The sequence below is a fragment of the Oncorhynchus kisutch genome, linkage group LG14 (assembly GCF_002021735.2).
Source record: "Oncorhynchus kisutch isolate 150728-3 linkage group LG14, Okis_V2, whole genome shotgun sequence".
Taxonomy (NCBI): Eukaryota; Metazoa; Chordata; class Actinopteri; order Salmoniformes; family Salmonidae; genus Oncorhynchus; species Oncorhynchus kisutch.
Window position 1 is genome coordinate 12435719 of NC_034187.2, and position 27128 is coordinate 12462846.

At 44.0% G+C, this 27128-nt stretch overlaps 1 protein-coding gene across 1 annotated transcript in view; it reads right to left on the reverse strand.

The window, feature by feature from the left end:
• Positions 1-27128, reverse strand: part of LOC109904596 (pleckstrin homology domain-containing family H member 1-like) — a 63129-nt gene that overhangs the window by 28408 nt on the left and 7593 nt on the right. Inside the window, 12 exon segments of the mRNA XM_031787857.1 lie at positions 106-253; positions 372-457; positions 791-869; positions 1084-1293; positions 1464-1955; positions 3537-3980; positions 3982-4139; positions 4550-4631; positions 4826-4909; positions 5203-5370; positions 6034-6096; positions 26287-26499. Coding sequence (XP_031643717.1) covers positions 106-253; positions 372-457; positions 791-869; positions 1084-1293; positions 1464-1955; positions 3537-3980; positions 3982-4139; positions 4550-4631; positions 4826-4909; positions 5203-5370; positions 6034-6096; positions 26287-26439 — 2167 coding nt within the window. The 5' untranslated portion in view covers positions 26440-26499.

Sequence of the window (27128 nt, forward strand, 5' to 3'; positions counted from 1 at the left end):
TCAGGTGATTCACAGTCTTATTTGCGCGTACCTTGTGTTATATGTTATATTGCACTTTTTAAAGTGAGCAATTTTTATTTATTTAAGTAAAGTAAACCCTCTCACCCCTCTTGACGGCACGGGGGCTCCCGGGGGTGCTGCCCTTCCTTTCTGGGCCCAGGGTGGAGGTCCTGAGGCTGGCCAGAGAGCCACTGTCATCCTCCGAACCAGAGTCATCATCATGCAGGGGCACACTGCTGATCTGAGTGGCTTTCTGCAGACAGACAGAAGGCACGTTTAGATATTCCTCAGCACATACCACAGTCCATAGGGAGTGGATATGTTATTGTCAGTTGGACACAGTTAGAGCTGCTGTAGAGTACGGTACTTACCCCTTTCAGTGTGGTATACACGGGTACAGTGATGTTCTTGTAAATCAGGTGAGTGAATGGTCCTGCGGCAGGGTACTGTGGTTTTCCTACAGAAAACACGAGATGTTTCGGATGCAGCGAGATTTATAATTATAGTCTGTCTTACTGTGTGTAGGTCCTATCCTTTCATCACAGCAGATTAAAAAGCAGGGTTCTGCTCTAACACATCTCTTTAAAGAGTTCCTTAAAGCTTCCCAGATCTCACCTGCACAGGTGTTACTTAGCCCCCTCAGATAGGAAGACATCAAAAGGAGTACTGACAGGCCCCATAATGTTCCACCACAGACACAGAGGGATTGATTCCTCGTGAGGAAAGAAGGAAGTGCAATTGAGATTGCTCCAGACAGTCCTCTCCAACATCAGCATGGTAGGCAACTCACCTGGACCAGGACCTCTGGCTCCTGTGGTCGTCTCCGATACTGTCATCCCTGACTTGGCCACAGCATAGATACGGCTCTCCTGTAGAGCACATAGATCATTGTGTAAGCATGAGTGTGTGTATGTGTGTTTTATAACATTACTTTGACTGCTCACAACAACAGGAACACACACACATACACAGATATGAGACTACGGCAAAGAGCACTCCACCATCTCTCTCTCTCTCTCTCTCTCTCTCTCTCTCTCTCTCTCTCTCTCTCTCTCTCTCTCTCTCTCTCTCTCTCTGTCTTACCCAGGAGGGGAAGCGGTGAAGAGGCGGGGTGGGGGGTTTCAGAACCTCCGGATCCAGCCGTTCCAGACCCTCAGCCAACCCAACAAATGACACTCCTTCCTGGGGAGGACCCTCTGCCCCCTCTACCACTCCCTCCATACTGTCAGGCAGCCCGTCATCTATATCTGTCTCCACCAGGAAGTGACTGCAGGTGGAGGGAGACGCAAGGCTCTGCAGGGTGCAAAGATGAAAGAAAAGAAGCATTTACTTCAATTGCATCTACATCAACTGAGTGCAGACGGGTACCTTTTTATCATTGTTATGTGACCGACTGTTGACTTGAAGCACACGCTCACTGTTTCTACACCACAGGATAGAGGTGAGCATGCTCACCCCTTTACCTGGGTGCTGGAAGCAGTCATGATGTCTATGGGGACGTTGGGGTGGTGCAGCCGGTCCACACCTCCAGGCTGGGGCTGACTGGGGACGTTGAGGTGGTGCAGCCGGTCCACACCTCCAGGTTGGGGCTGACTGGGGACGTTGAGGTGGTGCAGCCGGTCCACACCTCCAGGCTGGGGCTGACTGGGGACGTTGAGGTGGTGCAGCCGGTCCACACCTCCAGGCTGGGGCTGACTGGGGACGTTGAGGTGGTGTAGCCGGTCCACACCTCCAGGTTGGGGCTGACTGGGGACGTTGGGGTGGTGTAGCCGGTCCACACCTCCAGGTTGGGGCTGACTGGGGACGTTGAGGTGGTGCAGCCGGTCCACACCTCCAGGTTGGGGCTGACTGGGGACGTTGAGGTGGTGCAACCGGTCCACACCTCCAGGTTGGGGCTGACTGTAGTGTTTCTTCAGCAGCTGGATGCTGTCTCGTGGGGTCAGAGGGGTCCGCACCTGTTAGTTCACAAACAAAGATAGATGACATTATTGATTTACATTTGATTGATTGGCTGATTGATTGATGAGGTTCAAGTTCAACTAAGTTTACTGACTGATAACATCACGCTCCAGAGCAGCCATCACACATTGGCACAGTCAAACAGTAACAAGAATTGTACGGCTTGTGTACAAATACAAGGAATGGAGAGAGAGTACCATAATTACAGGTGTAGAGGGCCACATTAATATATATATATAAACTCAGCAAAAAAAGAAACAGCCCTTTTTCAGGACCCTGTCTTTCAAAGATAATTCGTAAAAATCCAAATAACTTCACAGATCTTCTTTGTAAAGGGTTTAAACACTGTTTCCCATGCTTGTTCAATGAACCATAAAGAATAAATAAACATGCACCTGTGGAGCAGTCGTTACGACACTAACAGCTTACAGACGTTAGGCAATTAAGGTCACAGTTATGAAAACGTAGGACACTAAAGAGGCCTTTCTACTGACTCTGAAAAACACCAATAAAAAGATGCCCAGGGTCCCTGCTCATCTGCGTTAACGTGCCTTAAGCATGCTTTGATTTGATTTGATTTTGATTTGAAACTTGTTTGGGACAAGAAACACGAGCAATGGACATTAGACCGGTGGAAATCTGTCCTTTGGTGTGTTGAGTCCAAATTTGAGATTTTTGGTTCTGGTGCTGGCCTTCTAGGCAGAGTTCCTCTGTCTCGTGTCTGTGTTCTTTTGCCAATCTTAATATTTTATTTTTATTGGCCAGTCTGAGATATGGCTTTTTGTTTGCAACTCTGCCGAGAAGGCCAGCATCCCAGAGTTGCCTCTTCACTGTTGACATTGAGACTGGTGTTTTGTGGGTACTATTTTATAAAGCTGCCAGTTGAGGACTTGTGAGGCGTCTGTTTGTCAAACTAGACACTCTAATGTACTTGTCCTCTTGCTCAGTTGTGCACTGTGGCCTCACACTCCTCTTTCTATTCTGGTTAGGACCAGTTTGCGCTGTTCTGTGAAGGGACTAGTACACAGCATTGTACGAGATCTTCAGTTTCTTGGCAATTTCTCACATGGAATAGCCTTCATTGTTCAGAACAAGAATAGACTGACGAGTTTCAGAAGTTCTTTGTTTCTGGACATTTTGAGCCTCTAATCAAACCCACAAATGCTGATGCTCCAGATACTCAACTAGTCTAAAGATGGCCAGTTTTATTGCTTCTTTAACCAGTACAACAGTTTTCAGCTGTGCTAACATAATTGCAAAAGGGTTTTCTAATGATCAATTAGCCTTTTAAAATGATAAACTTGGATTAGCTAACACAACGTGCCATTGGAACACAGGAGAGATGGTTGCTGATAATGGGCCCCTGTACGCCTATGTAGATATTCCATTACAAATCAGCCGTTTCCAGCTACAATAGTCATTTACAACATTAACAATGTCTACACTGTATTTCTGATCAATTTGATGTTATTTTAATGGACAAAAAATGTCCTTTTCTTTCAAAAACAAGGACATTTCTAAGTGACCCCACGGTAGTGTATATATACATAAATACATATACATAGAACTTAACACACCTTGGGTAGGGTCATGCTGGTCCCAGTATGGGAGGGTAGTGCCAGGGGCTGGGTGCGGGTCTGGAAGGGGTGGGAGTTAGATGGAGAGCGGCAGAGGAGAGGGTTTTTGGGGGTGGAGGTGGACATAGGGATATCAGGGGTCCTGGGACCCCCGTGTGTTGTTTCACAGGCAGAGGAAGATGAGGAGGAGGAAGAGGAAGAGGAGGAAGAGTGAAGACGTTGGGAGCGGAATCTGCTGTTGAGCTCGTCCGAGGAGTGATCTCTGGGAGTAGCGCTACCAAGTGGTTGGTCCTGGCCTCCAGTGGTTGGAACAGGACTACCAGGTCCAGCGCCAGCCTCCCTGCCCTTGCTACCCAGAGAGGGAGTGTCTGGCAGGGTTACTGTCACAGTGCCGTGGCCTGTTGTGTCTCCTCTGTCTCCTCTGGGTTTACAGGGCTGCTCTGCTCTATCCCCTGGACCTGTCTGTCTCCCCCAGCCTGTCTCCTCCTGGACAGTTGGGGTCCCAGGACAGCATGAGGGGTACAGAGGGCTGGAGGGTACCTGGTGGGTGTCTGTGGAAGGAGAGGTGGGGGGGGGGGGGAGATGAATGCTTCTCCAGGAGAGCTATTGGACAAGATGGGAAAAAATATAGTCAATGTAGAGACACAACAGCAACCTTTGACAATATAACAACATGTACTGTAGAACATAGGCCCACACTTGACTACTAATCATCTATCACTAAGGTGATAAGGCTCTGATATTATCAAAGTAACAGAGACTGTGGTGTGCCTCAGGGCTCTATACTGGGCCCCTCTTCATCATCTACATACTACCACTCGTACAGATCCTATGCCACTTCAACCAGATCATTTGCATGACTTTAGGTGGATAACAATTGAAAACTGTGATGACAGTTGTTAATGCTGTGACAACAGCTGGCTGGTTGTTAAAATGGAGTTTGGTACTCTCAGAGGGTGAGGTGCTGGGTAGATGAACTAAAGTTCCTGTGGTAGAAGGAGGATCAGGATCACCTTGCAGTTTGTCCTCCAGCATCATAATCTGTTCGGCCTGCTTCAGGTTGGACATTTTCAGCTGCTGGTTCTCAATCTCCATCTGAAATACAACGCAGAAAGAAGATGACAATTAGTGACAGTTTGGGGTTAACTGTTCTCTTTGTCTTTAACAACTGATCATAAGCTGGGTTTTGGTTTGAGTTGAGCTAATGTAAAGAAAGCTTCATCTTTGACGTGGTTGGTCCCTATAGGATGTATATGTCACAGTAGATAGTGTATCCGAGCTACGCTTACCTCTCGTAGCTTAAACGTAACCCAGTCTTTGATTTTAGCAGCCTTCTCCTCAATGATCTTAGCCTCCTGGGCTCTGACTAAGATCTAGAGGCCAAGAAAACACGGTTTATGGTTAGTGACTCATCGTAACCTACAGTTCATATTATGAACATGAATGGACATAATAAGGAAAGGGGGATACCTAGTCAGTTGTACAACTGAATGCATTCAACTGCAATGTGTCTTCCATGTTTCTTATCTATGGTTGCATCCTAAATTGTACCATATTCCCTATACAGTGCACTACTTTTGACCAAGGTCCATAGGGCTCTGGTCAAAAGTAGTGCACTATATAGGAGATAGGATACCATTTGGGTCTCACACTATAGCTTCCATACCTGTTTTTCCAGCTGCACCTCTAATCTCTTTATCACTGCATCTTTCTCCTGCACCTGATTGGTCAGGTCCTGGTACCTTCTGAACACTGAGTTCTCTGATTCACTGGGTTGTACGTTGGCACTGGGTTGTACGTTGGCATGTTTCAGCTTCTCTTCCATGACATGGATCTGTAATACATCATCAACTATGCTCACACTCAAATGTTCACTCTCGCATGTTCACACTCACACGTTCACACTCACAAGATAGATGGGAATAAATGGACTCTGGAACCATCAGTAGAGCAGGAGACTGAGAGAGAGAGAGGGGGGGGAGAGAGAGACAGAGAGAGGGGGGAGGGAGAGAGAGAGAGAGAGACAGAGAGAGAGAGAGACAGAGAGAGGGGGAGGGAGAGAGAGAGACAGAGAGAAAGAGACAGAGAGAGAGAGATAGAGAGAGAGAGACAGAGAGAGGGGGGAGAGAGAGAGAGAGAGAGAGGGGGGAGAGAGAGAGACAAAGAGAGAGGGGGGAGGGAGAGAGAGACAGAGAGAAGGGGGAGGGAGAGAGAGAGAGACAGAGAGAGAGACAGAGAGAGGGGGAGGGAGAGAGAGACAGAGAGAGAGACAGAGAGAGGGGGAGGGAGAGAGAGACAGAGAGAGAGAGAGACAGAGAGAGGGGGGGGAGAGAGAGAGAGAGACAGAGAGAGGGGGGAGGGAGAGAGAGAGAGACAGAGAGAGAGAGATAGAGACAGAGAGAGGGGGGAGGGAGAGAGAGAGAGAGAGAGAGAGAGAAAGCTACTGAAGCCTACAGAAGCTGTAAAATGTGGTTGGCAGACTGTTACTGTACTGTACCTGTTTCTTAGCCCTCTCAGCCCGTTGGTCAGACTCTGTCACCCTCAGCTCCAACTCCTGCATCTAGGGGACAAAGGGGTTGCCATGGTTACTTATTCCTACGGGTCAGCTGTCTCGGTATGGGGTTGAAGGGGGTCACGGGAAAATCCAGTGTGTGTGTGTGTCTGCAATGTAGGCTAGCACACAGACTCCTCTGTTAGATCTATAGACTACCATGGTGGACAGACATGTCTCAGACATATTTATGGTCTGTAACACACACAGTACACGCACGCACGCACACGCACACACGCACACACACACACACACACACACACACACACACACACACACACACACACACACACACACACACACACACACACACACACACACACACACTCACTAATCCCCCACAACAATAGTTCTTAAGCGTCGTTCCCCTCACAGGAAATTTGAAAGGTGAGTGGCGAGTGACTGTGGGTGGTAGGGGAGGGAGTAGAGGGGGGAGAGGGGGGGGGGGAGAGGCGGTAGAGGGGGTAAAGGAGGGGGGAGAGGGGGTAAAGGAGGGAGGAGAGGGGGTAGAGGAGGGGGGAGAGCGGTTAGGGGAGGGGGAGAGGGGGTAAAGGAGGGAGGAGAGGGGGTAGAGGGGGTAAAGGAGGGGGAGAGGGGGTAGGGGAGGGAGGAGAGGGGGTAGGGGAGGGAGGAGAGGGGGTAAAGGAGGGAGGAACTTTGGTTTGTCAACCTTCTGAGTCCAATTCCACAAAACCCATTCAACTCAGACATTCCTCCTCACAGCATGTAGTCAAACTGAATAATGAATCATTGAACATTATCAGGCAAGATCATCAGAGGGGTTCCAGGAAAACCATCTGAAACTAAGTTGATCCTATAGTGGAGTAGGGCCAGACATTGCCCTATACTGTGCTGGTGTGTGCGTGTGTGTACTGTGTGTATTACAGACCATAAATATACCTGAGACATGTCTGTCCACCATGGTCGTCTATAGATCTAAGAGAGGAGTCTGCATGCTACATAGCCTACATTACTATGTAGGATGTGAGTCTGTACTAGTCTACAGTACTATGTAGGATGTGAGTCCGTACTAGTCTACAGTACTATGTAGGATGTGAGTCTGTACTAGTCTACAGTACTATGTAGGATGTGAGTCTGTACTAGTCTACAGTACTATGTAGGATGTGAGTCTGTACTAGTCTACAGTACTATGTAGGATGTGAGTCTGTACTAGTCTACAGTACTATGTAGGATGTGAGTCCGTACTAGTCTACAGTACTATGTAGGATGTGTGTCAGTACTAGTCTACAGTACTATGTAGGATGTGAGTCCGTACTAGTCTACAGTACTATGTAGGATGTGAGTCCGTACTAGTCTACAGTGCCATGTAGGATGTGAGTCCGTACTAGTCTACAGTACTATGTAGGATGTGAGTCCGTACTAGTCTACAGTACTATGTAGGATGTGAGTCCGCACTAGTCTACAGTACTATGTAGGATGTGAGTCCGCACTAGTCTACAGTACTATGTAGGATGTGAGTCCGTACTAGTCTAGAGTACTATGTAGGATGTGTGTCTGTACTAGTCTACAGTACTATGTAGGATGTGAGTCCGTACTAGTCTAAAGTACTATGTAGGATGTGAGTCCGTACTAGTCTACAGTACTATGTAGGATGTGAGTCCGTACTAGTCTACAGTACTATGTAGGATGTGAGTCCGTACTAGTCTACAGTACTATGTAGGATTTGAGTCCGTACTAGTCTACAGTACTATGTAGGATGTGAGTCCGTACTAGTCTACAGTACTATGTAGGATGTGAGTCCGTACTAGTCTACAGTACTATGTAGGATGTGAGTCCGCACTAGTCTACAGTACTATGTAGGATGTGAGTCCGTACTAGTCTACAGTACTATGTAGGATGTGAGTCCGTACTAGTCTACAGTACTATGTAGGATGTGAGTCCGTACTAGTCTACAGTACTATGTAGGATGTGAGTCCGTACTAGTCTACAGTACTATGTAGGATGTGAGTCCGTACTAGTCTACAGTACTATGTAGGATGTGAGTCCGTACTAGTCTACAGTACTATGTAGGATGTGAGTCCGTACTAGTCTACAGTACTATGTAGGATGTGAGTCCGCACTAGTCTACAGTACTATGTAGGATGTGAGTCCGTACTAGTCTACAGTACTATGTAGGATGTGAGTCCGTACTAGTCTACAGTACTATGTAGGATGTGAGTCCGTACTAGTCTACAGTACTATGTAGGATGTGAGTCCGTACTAGTCTACAGTACTATGTAGGATGTGAGTCCGCACTAGTCTACAGTACTATGTAGGATGTGAGTCCGTACTAGTCTACAGTACTATGTAGGATGTGAGTCCGTACTAGTCTACAGTACTATGTAGGATGTGAGTCCGTACTAGTCTACAGTACTATGTAGGATGGGAGTCCGGACTAGTCTACAGTACTATGTAGGATGTGAGTCCGTACTAGTCTACAGTGCCATGTAGGATGTGAGTCCGTACTAGTCTACAGTACTATGTAGGATGTGAGTCCATACTAGTCTACAGTACTATGTAGGATGTGAGTCCGTACTAGTCTACAATACTATGTAGGATGTGAGTCCGTACTAGTCTACAGTACTATGTAGGATGTGAGTCCGCACTAGCCTACAGTACTATGTAGGATGTGAGTCCGTACTAGTCTACAGTACTATGTAGGATGTGAGTCCGTACTAGTCTACAGTACTATGTAGGATGTGAGTCCGTACTAGTCTACAGTACTATGTAGGATGTGAGTCCGCACTAGTCTACAGTACTATGTAGGATGTGAGTCCGTACTAGTCTACAGTACTATGTAGGATGTGAGTCCGTACTAGTCTACAGTACTATGTAGGATGTGAGTCCGTACTAGTCTACAGTACTATGTAGGATGGGAGTCCGGACTAGTCTACAGTACTATGTAGGATGTGAGTCCGTACTAGTCTACAGTGCCATGTAGGATGTGAGTCCGTACTAGTCTACAGTACTATGTAGGATGTGAGTCCATACTAGTCTACAGTACTATGTAGGATGTGAGTCCGTACTAGTCTACAATACTATGTAGGATGTGAGTCCGTACTAGTCTACAGTACTATGTAGGATGTGAGTCCGCACTAGCCTACAGTACTATGTAGGATGTGAGTCCGTACTAGTCTACAGTACTATGTAGGATGTGAGTCCGTACTAGTCTACAGTACTATGTAGGATGTGAGTCCGTACTAGTCTACAGTACTATGTAGGATGTGAGTCCGCACTAGTCTACAGTACTATGTAGGATGTGAGTCCGTACTAGTCTACAGTACTATGTAAGATGTGAGTCTGTACTAGTCTACAGTACTATGTAGGATGTGAGTCTGTACTAGTCTACAGTACTATGTAGGATGTGTGTCAGTACTAGTCTACAGTACTATGTAGGATGTGAGTCCGTACTAGTCTACAGTACTATGTAGGATGTGAGTCCGTACTAGTCTACAGTGCCATGTAGGATGTGAGTCCGTACTAGTCTACAGTACTATGTAGGATGTGAGTCCGTACTAGTCTACAGTACTATGTAGGATGTGAGTCCGCACTAGTCTACAGTACTATGTAGGATGTGAGTCCGCACTAGTCTACAGTACTATGTAGGATGTGAGTCCGTACTAGTCTACAGTACTATGTAGGATGTGTGTCTGTACTAGTCTACAGTACTATGTAGGATGTGAGTCCGTACTAGTCTAAAGTACTATGTAGGATGTGAGTCCGTACTAGTCTACAGTACTATGTAGGATGTGAGTCCGTACTAGTCTACAGTACTATGTAGGATTTGAGTCCGTACTAGTCTACAGTACTATGTAGGATGTGAGTCCGTCCTAGTCTACAGTACTATGTAGGATGTGAGTCCGTACTAGTCTACAGTACTATGTAGGATGTGAGTCCGCACTAGTCTACAGTACTATGTAGGATGTGAGTCAGTACTAGTCTACAGTACTATGTAGGATGTGAGTCCGTACTAGTCTACAGTACTATGTAGGATGTGAGTCCGTACTAGTCTACAGTACTATGTAGGATGTGAGTCCGTACTAGTCTACAGTACTATGTAGGATGTGAGTGCGTACTAGTCTACAGTACTATGTAGGATATGTGTCCGTACTAGTCTACAGTACTATGTAGGATGTGAGTCCGTACTAGTCTACAGTACTATGTAGGATGTGAGTCCGTACTAGTCTACAGTACTATGTAGGATGTGAGTCCGTACTAGTCTACAGTACTATGTAAGATGTGAGTCTGTACTAGTCTACAGTACTATGTAGGATGTGAGTCCGTACTAGTCTACAGTACTATGTAGGATGTGAGTCCGTACTAGTCTACAATACTATGTAGGATGTGAGTCCGTACTAGTCTACAGTACTATGTAGGATGTGAGTCCGCACTAGTCTACAGTACTATGTAGGATGTGAGTCCGTACTAGTCTACAGTACTATGTAGGATGTGAGTCCGTACTAGTCTACAGTGCCATGTAGGATGTGAGTCCTCACTAGTCTACAGTACTATGTAGGATGTGTCCGTACTAGTCTACAGTACTATGTAGGATGTGAGTCCGTACTAGTCTACAGTACTATGTAGGATGTGAGTCCGCACTAGTCTACAGTACTATGTAGGATGTGAGTCCGTACTAGTCTACAGTACTATGTAGGATGTGAGTCCGTACTAGTCTACAGTACTATGTAGGATGTGAGTCCGTACTAGTCTACAGTACTATGTAGGATGTGAGTCCGTACTAGTCTACAGTACTATGTAAGATGTGAGTCTGTACTAGTCTACAGTACTATGTAGGATGTGAGTCCGTACTAGTCTACAGTACTATGTAGGATGTGAGTCCGTACTAGTCTACAGTGCCATGTAGGATGTGAGTCCTCACTAGTCTACAGTACTATGTAGGATGTGTCCGTACTAGTCTACAGTACTATGTAGGATGTGAGTCCGTACTAGTCTACAGTACTATGTAGGATGTGAGTCCGCACTAGTCTACAGTACTATGTAGGATGTGAGTCCGTACTAGTCTACAGTACTATGTAGGATGTGAGTCCGTACTAGTCTACAGTACTATGTAGGATGTGAGTCCGTACTAGTCTACAGTACTATGTAGGATGTGAGTCCGTACTAGTCTACAGTACTATGTAGGATGTGAGTCCGTACTAGTCTACAGTACTATGTAGGATGTGAGTCCGTACCAGTCTACAGTACTATGTAGGATGTGAGTCCGTACTAGTCTACAGTACTATGTAGGATGTGAGTCCGTACTAGTCTACAGTACTATGTAGGATGTGAGTCCGTACTAGTCTACAGTACTATGTAGGATGTGAGTCCGTACTAGTCTACAGTACTATGTAGGATGTGAGTCCGTACTAGTCTACAGTACTATGTAGGATGTGAGTCCGTACTAGTCTACAGTACTATGTAGGATGTGAGTCCGTACTAGTCTACAGTACTATGTAGAATGTGAGTCCGTACTAGTCTACAGTACTATGTAGGATGTGAGTCCGTACTAGTCTACAGTACTATGTAGGATGTGAGTCCGTACTAGTCTAGCAGCCTGATCACTAGAAATAGACTTTGATTTCTGACGTTTGAAAAGGTCCCTAGAACATGGATATATGCCTTTCTTGGCAAAAAAAAAGAAACCAATTGCCCAGCCCTGAGGGCGAGGATGTTCATGATGTTCGGAGCCGAAGCATACTGTACAGACCACTGCCCTACCGCAGATCACAATGCCTCCGCAAGCTGTGAAAATGCTTGATGATACTCGATGCCATTTATTTATTATTTTGTTTCAAGCCTTCTTGAATGTCTAAACTATTAACCTTTGACTTATTTATGTTTTAACCCTGTAACTACGCAGAATTAATCCTGTAACTATGCAGAACGAATCCTGTAACTAAACAGAATTAATCCTGTAACTACGCAGAATTAACCCTGTAACTACGGTAACTACGCAGAATTAACCCTCTAACTATGCATAATTAGCCCTGTAACTACGCAGAATTAACCCTGTAACTACGCAGAATTAACCCTGTAACTACGCAGAATTAACCCTGTGACTATGCAGAATTAACCCTGTAACTATGCAGAATTAACCCTGTAACTACGCAGAATTAACCCTGTGACTATGCAGAATTAACCCTGTAACTATGCAGAATTAACCCTGTAACTACGCAGAATTAACCCTGTAAATAGTGAGAATTAACCCTGTAACTAAGCAGAATTAATCCTGTAACTATGCAGAACGAATCCTGTAACTAAACAGAATTAATCCTGTAACTACGCAGAATTAACCCTGTAACTACGGTAACTACGCAGAATTAACCCTCTAACTATGCATAATTAGCCCTGTAACTACGCAGAATTAACCCTGTAACTACGCAGAATTAACCCTGTAACTACGCAGAATTAACCCTGTGACTATGCAGAATTAACCCTGTAACTAAGCAGAATTAATAATATTTTGATTTTTGAAGGGAAACTATGAGATCTTGTTGCAGTCCAGCAAGCCTACAGTACATTGCAGGATGGGTCTTGCCTGAACCTGTGCATTGCAGCATCTCTGAGTAGAGTTGTTGAGTCTGTCTAAGATTGAATTAAAAGTAGTAATAGTGATGGGGGAGGCTCAGAAGCTCCTCTGAAAAGGAAGGCATTGGAAAATCTCTCTTAGACACACACACACACACACAGGAGAGGAGAGGAGAGGAGAGGAGAGGAGAGGAGATGAGAGGAGAGGAGAGGAGAGGAGAGGAGAGGAGAGGAGAGGAGAGGAGAGGAGAGGAGAGGAGAGGAGAGGAGAGGAGAGGAGAGGAGAGGAGAGGAGAGGAGAGGAGAGGAGAGGAGAGGAGAGGAGAGGAGGAGAGGAGAGGAGAGGAGAGGAGAGGAGAGGAGAGGAGAGGAGAGGAGAGGAGAGGAGAGAGGAGAGGAGAGGAGAGAGGCATTTCAACCCTCTTATTTTCTCCTTAGTTTCTTTGTTTCTGTCCTCATTGTTCAGAAGCATTCTACTTCTATTGCTCATAAACTCCAAAGGGCACAGAACAGATTCCTGGAATCCACTCACACCCATTGGTCACTCAGGGTCCATCCATTTTACCAGGGCTCATAGGGCTCTGATCAAAAGTAGTGCACTATGTAGGGAATATGATGCCATGTAGGACACTGCCTCAGTCACTCACGCCTAGAATAACACTGATTAAGCTAGGGTAGAGATGGGGAACTCAGGGAAGGAGGTTGTTAGTGGTGGTTAGTGGTTGAATGACTCCTCACCTCAAGGTCAAAAGACTTTAGAATGAGTCCAAAGAAAGGTATAACCAAGCCAAGTGGGAGAGGAGTCAGAGGAGTCAGAGGAGTAAACAGAAGTCTTCACCACGTCACTTTAACCTTTAACTGTAGAAACGGCTCCTAAGCTTTTTTTAGCCAAGATGACAACTAAGGGCGGTAGGCGGTACTTATAAAATGTCATTTCCATTGAAGTAGCTCGCACATCCAAGTTAGAAAGCAGAGGAGGTCAAAGGTTAGAGTTCAGAGGTTATGGGACTGAGACTTGAGCTGTATAAGTTCTTCGAAGGCTGACGGCTGACACAGTACTGTGTGTGTGTCTCTTTATGTGTCTTTGTCTGTGTGTGTATGTGTCCCTAAGTTTGTATCCCTAAGCGTGTGTGTGTGTGTGCATGCGTGCATATGTGTCTGTAGGGCTTTGTGCCTGTCTCCAGCCCCCCTGGTTACCACGGGGATCAACAGGTGCTGGCCATGTCATGTATCCAGAAGCTGTTCACTCTGACTGACTTCAGAATCTGCTTACGGTTGCATTTAACAAGCTGTCATCTTTCACCAAGCTACTCAATTGTAAGAACATAGTCTAAGATTAATATATTCCTGTAAAATGCTCAGTTTTTAAGTTAATAAGATAAAAATGGCATACCTCTCCCTTTTAAAATTGAGTCTTGTGTTTAGAAGGTTAAGCAGAGAGGAGTACTAATGCTGTGCGTCTGTGATGACACTTCTCTCCTTTCTACATTGAGGAATCCAGAAGGGCTGATAGTATCCAGAGAGGGAGGAGGACCGACAGGGAGATAGTGACAGACAGGAGAACAGACTGGACGAGAGACAGACATCTCATCCAATAACAGCTGAGCTCAGTGATAGACACCAGTGCTGTTAACACCTGTTAAGATATGAACTGTGAGAACTGTTACAGCTCCATGGTTGAACTGAAACACTGTATGGTTCAAAGAAATGCTGCAAATGAGATGGCAAACAAGTCAGGCTGCTCAGCTGATTGGTTGATTGGCTGACACACTGTAAATGGTGACATTTTGCAACTAAACTATTACCCAACCAAGATAAATGACATAAAACACAACAGAAAAAGTCTTTGGAGAACCTTAAATGATATCATGGGCAGAAAACCCAATTCAACTCCATAATTCATTGAAGTTGATGGGTCATTTAAAAAATTTACTTTTAATATTGCCAATAACTTCAATGACTATTTCACTAGTAAAGTGGAAATGACAACATTAACCAGTGAACCATCATATTTGTGAATAAAATATCTAATAATGAAGAAAAGGGATTGTTGTTTTTAATTTGGCGAAGTTGGTGTGGGAGAGGGAGAAACACTATTGTTATCCATCACTAATGATAAACCACCAGATATAGACAACCTAGATGGGAAGCTATTGTTATCCATCACTAATGATAAACCACCAGATATAGACAACCTAGATGGGAAACTATTGTTATCCATCACTAATGATAAACCACCAGATATAGACAACCTAGATGGGAAGCTATTGTTATCCATCACTAATGATAAACCACCAGGTATAGACAACCTAGATGGGAAACTATTGTTATCCATCAATAATGATAAACCACCAGATATAGACAACCTAGATGGGAAACTATTGTTATCCATCAATAATGATAAACCACCAGATATAGACAATCTAGATGGGAAGCTATTGTTATCCATCAATAATGATAAACCACCAGATATAGACAACCTAGATGGGAAACTATTGTTATCCATCAATAATAATAAACCACCAGATATAGACAACCTAGATGGGAAACTATTGTTATCCATCAATAATGATAAACCACCAGATATAGACAACCTAGATGGGAAACTATTGTTATCCATCAATAATGATAAACCACCAGATATAGACAACCTAGATGGGAAACTATTGTTATCCATCAATAATGATAAACCACCAGATATAGACAACCTAGATGGGAAACTATTGTTATCCACAACTTCATCTGACTCTGGGAAAGTAGATAAAACCCTGACGTTTCCCTTTAACTGCTTCACTTCTAGCTGAGAAATATTACTGTGATGAAAATTCAAAATTGTCACAATTAAATAATTAATTAAATAACATTCAGCTCAGACACCCATACATACCCCACAAGACATGCCACATGGGGTCTCTTCACAGTCCCCAAGTCCAGAACTAATTCATGGCAACAAACAGTTTTATACAGAGCCATAATCACATGGAACTTCCTACCATCTCCTATTACTCAAACAGTAAAATCACCTTTAAAAAAAGATTAAACAACATCTCATGAAAGAGCGAGGACTGTGAGGAGAAACACACAGACACACTAACACACAGACACACCATCAAACGCCACACCATAAAACAGACACACTAACAGACACTCTAACAAACAGACACACTAACAGACACTCTAACACACAGACACACTAACAAACAGACACACTAACACACAGACACTCTAACAAACACTCTAACAAACAGACACACTAACAGACACTCTAACACACAGACACACTAACACACACTCTAACACACAGACACACTAACACACAGACACACTAACACACAGACACTCTAACACACAGACACACTAACAGACACTCTAACAAACACTCTAACAAACAGACACACTAACAGACACTCTAACACACAGACACACTAACAGACACTCTAACAGACACTCTAACAAACACTCTAACAAACAGACACACTAACAGACACTCTAACACACAGACACACTAACAAACAGACACACTAACAGACACTCTAACAAACACTCTAACAAACAGACACACTAACAGACACTCTAACACACAGACACACTAACAGACACTCTAGCAGACACTCTAACAAACACTCTAACAAACAGACACACTAACAGACACTCTAACACACAGACACACTAACAAACAGACACACTAACAGACACTCTAACACACAGACACACTAACACACAGACACACTAACACACAGACACACCATCAAACAGACACACTAACACAGAGACACTCTAACACACAGACACACTAACACACAGACACACCATCAAACAGACACTCTAACACACAGACACTCTAACAAACAGACACACTAACAGACACTCTAACACACAGACACACTAACACACAGGCACTCTAACAAACAGACACACAAACAGACACTCTAACACACAGACACACTAACACACAGACACACTAACACACAGACACACCATCAAACAGACACACTAACACACAGACACTCTAACAAACAGACACACTAACAGACACTCTAACACACAGACACACTAACACACAGACACTCTAACAAACAGACACACTAACAGACACTCTAACACACAGACACACTAACACACAGACACTCTAACAAACAGACACACTAACAGACACTCTAACACACAGACACACTAACACACAGACACACTAACACACAGACACACCATCAAACAGACACACTAACACACAGACACTCTAACACACAGGCACACTACCACACAGACACACTAACAAACAGACACTCGAACACACAGACACACCATCAAACAGACACACTAACACACAGACACTCCAACACACAGACACTCTAACGCACAGACACACTAACACACAGGCACACTACCACACAGACACACTAACACACAGACAATCTAACACACAGACACTCTAACACACAGACACTCTAACACACAGACACTCTAACACACAGACACTCTAACACACAGACACACTAACACACAGACAATCTAACACACAGACACACCATCAAACAGACACTCTAACACACAGACACTCTAACACACAGACACTCTAACACACAGACACTCTAACACACAGACACTTTAACACACAGACACTCTAACACACAGACACACCATCAAACAGACACACTAACACACAGACACTCTAACACACGTTTTTTGTTGTTGTACTGTCCTTGCCGATCAGTGTTTTGTTACTTGTCATGTTTTGTGTTTTTTGTGTGACCCAGGAAGAGTACCTGATACTTCTGCAAAAGCTAATAGGGATCCAAATAAAGAAATAACCTGGTTAAACCTGAAAATGCAGCTAGCAATAATACACAGCTAAGCATCCTCTCATGACTTTGTACCTGCATTCTACACCTTTTTGCAGAGCCTAAGAAATCTGCTGCTGGTCAGCAGGGTAGCCATTCTGCTGTACTGTCTTACGGTAATTAGAGAGGGGGTGGGAGAGAAAGAGAGAGAGATATAGTCCTTTCTCTCTAATCTTCCAGTCTAACAGCTTATTTCACAGCTTCCAGCGCCCCTTGCCCTGTCCTCATTCTATGGTTGAAGGCTCAACACGCTTCCTTAAAATATTATGCAGTGCACTCAAAGACAGAAGCCTTTTTCCATCTATTGACGGCCCTCTAGGTGACCTCATTGATAAGAGTTAATCTCATTATATCCTCAGGGTCAGGCTTAAAGAAGATATGAATCTCAATATGCCCTCAGGGTCAGGCTTAAAGAAGATATGAATCTCAATATGTCCTCAGGGTCAGGCTTTAGGAAGATATGAATCTCAATATGTCCTCAGGGTCAGGCTTTAGGAAGATATGAATCTCAATATGTCCTCAGGGTCAGGCTTAAAGATGATATGAATCTCAATATGTCCTCAGGGTCAGGCTTAAAGATGATATGAATCTCAATATGTCCTCAGGGTCAGGCTTAAAGAAGATATGAATCTCAATATGTCCTCAGGGTCAGGCTTTAGGAAGATATGAATCTCAATATGTCCTCAGGGTCAGGCTTAAAGATGATATGAATCTCAATATGTCCTCAGGGTCAGGCTTAAAGAAGATATGAATCTCAATATGTCCTCAGGGTCAGGCTTAAAGAAGATATGAATCTCAATATGTCCTCAGGGTCAGGCTTTAGGAAGATATGAATCTCAATATGTCCTCAGGGTCAGGCTTAAAGATGATATGAATCTCAATATGTCCTCAGGGTCAGGCTTAAAGAAGATATGAATCGCAATATGCCCTCAGGGTCAGGCTTAAAGAAGATATGAATCTCAATATGTCCTCAGGGTCAGGCTTAAAGATGATATTAATCTCATTATGAATACTTGACCACATATCAAGTAGTAACTAGCTAACCATCACTAATATAGAAAAACAGCTATTTTACTAAGCGCACGCACACTTGCACGCACGCACACACACACACACACACACACACACACACACAAACACACACACACACACACACACACACACACACACACACACACACACACACACACACACACACACACACACACACACACACACACACACACACACACACACACACACACACACACACACACACACACACACACACACACAGCTGGTGGGTGGAGGTCTGTGTTGTTGCTGAGTGTGTTCTCTCTGGGCAGGGGGAGACTGTTGAGTGCTAGTCAGTCATGTTATTGCTGTTTGGAAAGATTGCGTCACACCCATGCCATACACACACACACACGTTATTGCTGTTTGGAAAATGGTTTCACGCTCCTCATCGCTCCCTTGCCAAGTTAGGAGTGTTTTAGTCACTGACCCACTTTGGGCTGGAAAACCACTTGAAATGGTTGTCTGTCTCTGTGACACAGCTTTAGTGTGTAGAGAAGTGTGTGTGATAGGTTGAAAAGACACAGAGAAGAAGACCCTCCACAGGCCACTGAGCTACAGGGAAATGTCCTGATGTTATCAGAAGTCATATAGTCCTCTGTAGCTCAGTTAGTAGAACATGGTCCTCTATAGCTCAGTTAGTAGAACATGGTCCTCTGTAGTTCAGTTAGTAGAACATGGTCCTCTGTAGTTCAGTTAGTAGAACATGGTCCTCTGTAGTTCAGTTAGTAGAACATGGTCCTCTGTAGTTCAGTTAGTAGAACATGGTCCTCTGTAGTTCAGTAGTAGAACATGGTCCTCTGTAGTTCAGTTAGTAGAACATGGTCCTCTGTAGTTCAGTAGTAGAACATGGTCCTCTGTAGTTCAGTTAGTAGAACATGGTCCTCTGTAGTTCAGTTAGTAGAACATGGTCCTCTGTAGCTCAGTTAGTAGAACATGGTCCTCTGTAGCTCAGTTAGTAGAACATGGTCTTCTGTAGTTCAGTTAGTAGAACATGGTCCTCTGTAGCTCAGTTAGTAGAACATGGTCCTCTGTAGTTCAGTTAGTAGAACATGGTCCTCTGTGGCTCAGTTAGTAGAACATGGTCCTCTGTAGCTCAGCTAGTAGAACATGGTCCTCTGTGGCTCAGTTAGTAGAACATGGTCCTCTGTAGCTCAGCTAGTAGAACATGGTCCTCTGTAGTTCAGTTAGTAGAACATGGTCCTCTGTAGCTCAGCTAGTAGAACATGGTCCTCTGTAGTTCAGTTAGTAGAACATGGTCCTCTGTAGTTCAGTTAGTAGAACATGGTCCTCTGTAGCTCAGTTAGTAGAACATGGTCCTCTGTAGTTCAGTTAGTAGAACATGGTCCTCTGTAGCTCAGCTAGTAGAACATGGTCCTCTGTAGCTCAGTTAGTGGAGCATGGCGCTTACAACGCCAGGATATTGGGTTTGATTCCTGGGACCACCCATACATAAAATGCATGCATGCATGATTTTATGTCGCTATGGATAAAAGTGTATGCTAAATGGCATATATTATATCTATATTATAAACAGGGTGGTTCAGGCACTGAATGCTGATTGGCTAACACACCACAGGTATGACAAAACATTTATTTTTACTGCTCTAATTACATTGGTAACCAGTTTATAATAGCAATAAGGCACCTCAGGGGTTTGTGGTATATGGCCAATATACCACGGCTAAGGGCTGTTTCCAGGAACTCCACGTTGCGTCGTACATAAGAACATCCCTTAGCTGTGGTATATTGGCTAAATACCACACCTCCTCGTGCCTTATTGCTTAATTATACCATGACAGTGCTCCGTACCAAAGCAATGCAAAGATAATGATGGTTTTATTATGATCAGTGAAAACTCAATATATACAATTGAAATCGGAAGTTTACATACACTTAGATTAGAGTCATTAATACTTGTTTTTCAACCACTCCCCAAATTTATTGTTAACAAACTATAGTTTTGGCAAGTCAGTTAGGACGTCTACTTTATGCATGACACAAGTAATTTTTCAAACAATTGTTTACAGACAGATTATTTCACTTATTTCACTTGTATCACAATTCCAGTGGGTCAGAAGTTTACATACACTAAATTGACTGAGCTTTTAAATAGCTTGGAGAAATACAGAAAATTATGTCATTGCTTTAGAAGCTTCTGATAGGCTATTACCTCAAATGAAGGTAGGCTCATTTGAGTCAATTGGAGGTGTACCTGTGGATGTATTTCAAGGCCTACCTTCAAACTCAATGCCTCTTTGCTTGACATCCTGGGAAAATCAAAAGAAATCAGCCAACACCCCAGAAAAAAAATTGTGGACCTCCACAAGTCTGGTTCATCCTTGGGAGCAATTTCCAAACGCCTGAAGGTACCACGTTCATCTGTACAAACAATAGTACACAAGTATAAACAACATGGTACCACGCAGCTGTCGTACCGCTCAGGAAGGAGACGCGTTCTGTCTCCTAGAGATGAACTTACTGTGGTGCAAAAAGTGCAAATCAATCCCAGAACAACAGCAAAGGACCTTGTGAAGATGCTGGAGGAAACAGGTACAAAAGTATCTATTTCCACAGTAAAACGAGTCCTATATCGACATAACCTGAAAGGCCGCTCAGCAAGGAAGAATCCACTGCTCCAAAACCGCCATATAAAAGCCAGACTACGGTTTGCAACTGCACATGGGGACAAAGATCGTACTTTTTGGAGAAATGTCCTCTGGTCTGATGAAACAAACATAGAACTGTTTGACCATAATGACCATTGTTATATTCGGAGGAAAAAGGGGGAGGCTTACAAGCCGAAGAACACCATCCCATCCGTGAAGCACGGGGGTGGCAGCAGCATGATGTGGGGGTGCTTTGCTGCAGGAGGGACTGGTGCACTTCACAAAATAGATGAGGTAGGAATATTGCGTGGATATATTGAAGCAAAATCTCAAGACATCAGTCTTAAGTTAAAGCTTGGTCGCAAATGGGTCTTCCAAATGGACAATGACCCCAAGCATACTTCCATAGTTGTTGCAAAATGGCTTAAGGACAACAAAGTCAAGGTATTGGAGCGGCCATCACAAAGCCCTGACCTCAATCCTATAGATATTTGTGGACAGAACTGAAAAGGCGTGTGCGAGCAAGGAGGCCTACAAACCTGACTCAGTTACATCAGCTCTGTCTGGAGGAATGGGCCAAAATTCACTCAACTTACTGTGGGAAGCTTGTGGAAGGCTACCCGATACGTTTGACACAAGTTAAACAATTTATGGGAATGTGATGAAATAAATAAAAGCTGAAAGAAATAATTCTCTCTACTATTATTCTGACATTTCACATTCTTAAAATAAAGTGGTGATCCTAACTGACCTAAGACAGGGAATTTGTACTATGAATAAATGTCAGGAATTGTGAAAAACTGAGTTTAAATGTATTTGGCTAAGGTGTATGTAAACTTCCGAATTCAACTGTATATGTACCAGCTAGCAAGAAGCAGTCCCTGAACAAAGTGAGTTTCATTTGGTTGACATTTGGTTGCTTACTAACAACGTTACTCTGAACATTATTAGAATGTTTTGGAACAAACATGACATTCTGACAACGCCAACAGAAAGCTTTAATGTCATGTTACAATTCATCATTCTAAGAATTATCCCTCGTAAATGTTGCTATGCTGTTCCTGGAATTATTTTAGAAGGTTCTCTCTCAGAACACATAGCGTAGAGAAACTGGACAAATCTAGCTTAGAGAAAGTCTATTTCCACACACACACACACACACACACACACACACACACACACACACACACACACACACACACACACACACACACACACACACACACACACACACACACACACACACACACACACACACACACCTGTATTTTCACTCAGGCACTCATTCACACGAGTCAGTAGTTTCTCTGCTTTAGTGCAGGGCTGTCTGCCAAGGACCAGACAGTTAACCATTTGTTGCAACACAGAGGTCAGTGCGGCATGACTGACAGAGTCTATAAGCAGAACAGGGGATACAACAAAAGGGAGGAGAAGAGGGATAGGAGGAGGGAGGTTTTAGGTGTCCATTCACAGGTAGTCTTTTATGTCAGTGGAATAAGCCAAAGAAAATGATGTTCCTAAACCGGCCTACTGTTCCTAAACCAGCCTACTGTTCCTAAACCAGCCTACTGTTCTACTAAACCAGCCTACTGTTCCTAAACCAGCCTACTGTTCCTAAACCAGCCTACTGTTCTACTAAACCAGCCTACTGTTCCTAAACCAGCCTACTGTTCCTAAACCAGCCGACTGTTCCTAAACCAGCCTACTGTTCTACTAAACCAGCCTACTGTTACTAAACCAGCCTACTGTTCTACTAAACCAGCCTACTGTTCTACTAAACCAGCCTACTGTTCTACTAAACCAGCCTACTGTTACTAAACCAGCCTACTGTTCTACTAAACCAGCCTACTGTTCTACTAAACCAGCCTACTGTTCTACTAAACCAGCCTACTGTTCCTAAACCAGCCTACTGTTCCTAAACCAGCCTACTGTTCTACTAAACCAGCCTACTGTTCCTAAACCAGCCTACTGTTCCTAAACCAGCCTACTGTTCCTAAACCAGCCTACTGTTCCTAAACCAGCCTACTGTTCCTAAACCAGCCTACTGTTCCTAAACCAGCCTACTGTTCCTAAACCAGCCTACTGTTCTACTAAACCAGCCTACTGTTCCTAAACCAGCCTACTGTTCCTAAACCAGCCTACTGTTCTACTAAACCAGCCTACTGTTCCTAAACCAGCCTACTGTTCCTAAACCAGACTACTGTTCCTAAACCAGCCTACTGTTCCTAAACCAGCCTACTGTTCTACTAAACCAGCCTACTGTTACTAAACCAGCCTACTGTTCCTAAACCAGCCGACTGTTCTACTAAACCAGCCTACTGTTCCTAAACCAGCCTACTGTTCCTAAACCAGCCTACTGTTCTACTAAACCAGTCTACTGTTCCTAAACCAGCTTACTGTTCCTAAACCAGCCTACTGTTCCTAAACCAGTCTACTGTTCCTAAACCAGCCGACACTTCTACTAAACCAGCCTATTGGTCTACTAAACCAGCCTATTGTTCTATTAAACCAGCCTACTGGTCTATTAAACCAGCCTACTATTCCTAAACCAGCCTACTGTTTCTAAACCAGCTTACTGTTTCTAAACCAGCCTATTGTTCCTAAACCAGCCTACTGTTCTACTAAACCAGTCTACTGTTCCTAAACCAGCCGACTATTCTACTAAACCAGACTACTGTTCCTAAACCAGCCGACTGTTCTACTAAACCAGCCTACTGTTCCTAAACCAGCCGACTGTTCTACTAAACCAGTCTACTGTTCCTAAACCAGCCGACACTTCTACTAAACCAGCCTATTGGTCTACTAAACCAGCCTATTGTTCTATTAAACCAGCCTACTGGTCTATTAAACCAGCCTACTATTCCTAAACCAGCCTACTGTTTCTAAACCAGCCTACTGTTTCTAAACCAGCCTATTGTTCCTAAACCAGCCTACTGTTCTACTAAACCAGACTACTGTTCCTAAACCAGCCGACTGTTCTACTAAACCAGCCTACTGTTCCTAAACCAGCCGACTGTTCTACTAAACCAGTCTACTGTTCCTAAACCAGCCGACACTTCTACTAAACCAGCCTATTGGTCTACTAAACCAGCCTATTGTTCTATTAAACCAGCCTACTGGTCTATTAAACCAGCCTACTATTCCTAAACCAGCCTACTGTTTCTAAACCAGCCTACTGTTTCTAAACCAGCCTATTGTTCCTAAACCAGCCTACTGTTCTACTAAACCAGTCTACTGTTCCTAAACCAGCCGACTATTCTACTAAACCAGACTACTGTTCCTAAACCAGCCGACTGTTCTACTAAAACAGTCTACTGGTCTACTAATCCAGACTACTGTTCTACTAAACCAGTCCACTGGTCTACTAAACCAGACTACTGTTCTATTCAACCAGTCTACTGTTCTACTAAACCAGACTACTGTTCCTAAACCAGACTACTGTTCCTAAACCAGCCTACGGTTTCTAAACCACCCTACTGTTCCTAAACCAGCATACTGTTTCTAAACCACCCTACTGTTTCTAAACCAGCATACTGTTTCTAAACCACCCTACTGTTTCTAAACCACCCTACTGTTTCTAAACCACCCTACTGTTCCTAAACCACCCTACTGTTTCTAAACCAGCCTACTGTTCCTAAACCAGACTACTGTTTCTAAACCACCCTACTGTTCCTAAACCAGCCTACTGTTTCTAAACCAGCCTACTGTTCCTAAACCAGACTACTGTTCCTAAACCAGCATACTGTTTCTAAACCAGCCTACTTTTTCTAAACATGCCTACTGTTCCTAAACCAGCCTACTGTTGTATTAAACCAGCCTACTGTTCTACTAAACCAGCCTACTGTTCCTAAACCAGCCTACTGTTCCTAAACCAGCCGACTGTTCTACTAAACCAGCCTACTGTTTCTAAACCAGCCTACTGTTCTATTAAACCTGCCTACTGTTCTATTAAACCAGCCTACTGTTCCTAAACCAGCCTACTGTTCTACTAAACCAGCCTACTGTTTCTAAACCAGCCTATTTTTCAATTAAACCAGCCTACTGTTCTATTAAACCAGCCTACTGTTCCTAAACCAGCCGACTGTTCTACTAAACCAGCCTACTGTTTCTAAACCAACCTACTGTTCTATTAAACCAGCCTATTTTTCAATTAAACCAGCCTACTGTTCTATTAAACCAGCCTACTCTTCCTAAACCAGCCGAATGTTCTACTAGATCAGCACAGAGAATTATCACCATAGCATAACCAGTTCCCACACCGTGTGGGTCTGTTGGATGTAAAACTGTGAATAACGCAATACAGTTCATTCATGCACACCAAATCAATGTAGGTCAAAACACACAGTGGCAAGGATGCTCCGTGTGTGAAAAACTTAATCCCAAATCTTTATGATTTGTGATGCTAAAATAGATTTGCACTACAGTTCTTACCTTCCCCTTGCACCAGTGGTTTCTTAATCCTGGTCCTGGGAACCTAAAGAGGTTCACATTTTTGTTTTTGCCCTAGCACTACACACCTGATTCCACTAGTCACTGGTTTGATCATTTTTATTTATTTAATTTCACCTTTATTTAACCAGGTAGGCAAGTTGAGAACAAGTTCTCATTTACAATTGCGACCTGGCCAAGATAAAGCAAAGCAGTTCGACACATACAACAACACAGAGTTACACATGGAGTAAAACAAACATACAGTCAATAATACAGTAGAAAAATAAGTCTATATACAATGTGAGCAAATTAGGTGAGATAAGGGAGGTAAAGGCAAAAAAAAGACCATGGTGGCGAAGTAAATACAATATAGCAAGTACAACACTGGAATGGTAGATTTGCAGTGGAAGAATGTGCAAAGTAGAGATAGAAATAATGGGGTGCAAAGGAGCAAAATAAATAAATAAATACAGTAGGGGAAGATTATAGATGGGCTAATAATAATGACTTGATTAGTGTGTGTAGTGCCAGGTAAAAATTGAAATACATGTTTTTTTGCGACCCCAGGACAAGATGAAAAAACACTGCCTTAGACAGTACAAAGTAGCATTGGCACATGACGTTGATGCCCACAACTTCGAGTCAACATTCAAAAAATGTTGCGTGAAGGTTGTGTGTTTGCTGGGACTTTTCCCTTAGATAGTACTACTTTACCCATGATGCCCCCCTCTCTCCCTCACCTTCTCGGCCAGCAGCTCTCGGATCTTCCCCGCCTGCAGACGAAACCTGAGCAGCTGCATCTCCAGGGCAACACAACGCTTCTGCCAATCCACGCTACCCTCTCCTACTACGGAGCCTGCACCCGCCCTGCCACTCTCCAAGACGTCTGCCATGTTGACCGCACCGCTGCCCGACAGATGGACCCTGTCGCCTGGTAACCGACTGACCCGGACCTGCAGAGCAACACACACACAGTCAGAGCCAGGCCGCGGGAACGGAGCAGCAAAAAGATACAATACGTGTGTCAGTTTTTGTACGTTTTTTTTTTAATCAAGTGAAACCAAGTGAAACCAAGTAAAAAACCCTTTGAAGATCTTAGAGGGGAAATAGTGTTTAATAGTGTCCCCACTTCACTTCCCATGACTCAGTGGGACAATGTGAGAAAAACAAACACTCACCACTCAGAGAGGACTTCATGATGACACAGTTAAATACATGTTTCCTCTCTCACTACACACACAGCAGGCCAGGCTCTGCTTTTTAACCAAATAACTCCTAACCCAGTCCATGTGCCCCACCCCCAGCATCGGTCCCCCATCAAGATCTCCCTAGCTTTGGATTATGTGTTGCCGAGGCATAGCCAAGCCATGCAATGCCTGGATCCCACCCCCATCCCCAACCCCAGCCCCCAACACAGCTTTCCCCAGCCCAGCCAGGCAATCCCTTCTTAATTACAGGGCAGAAGTGAAACAGGATCCAAGCCAGCACAATAGTGTCTTTCTGCATGACAGTCCCATCACGGATGTGGAGGCTGGAAGGGGGCTGTGTTTGTGAGTTATAGCTTAGCTAGCTAAACAAAGAC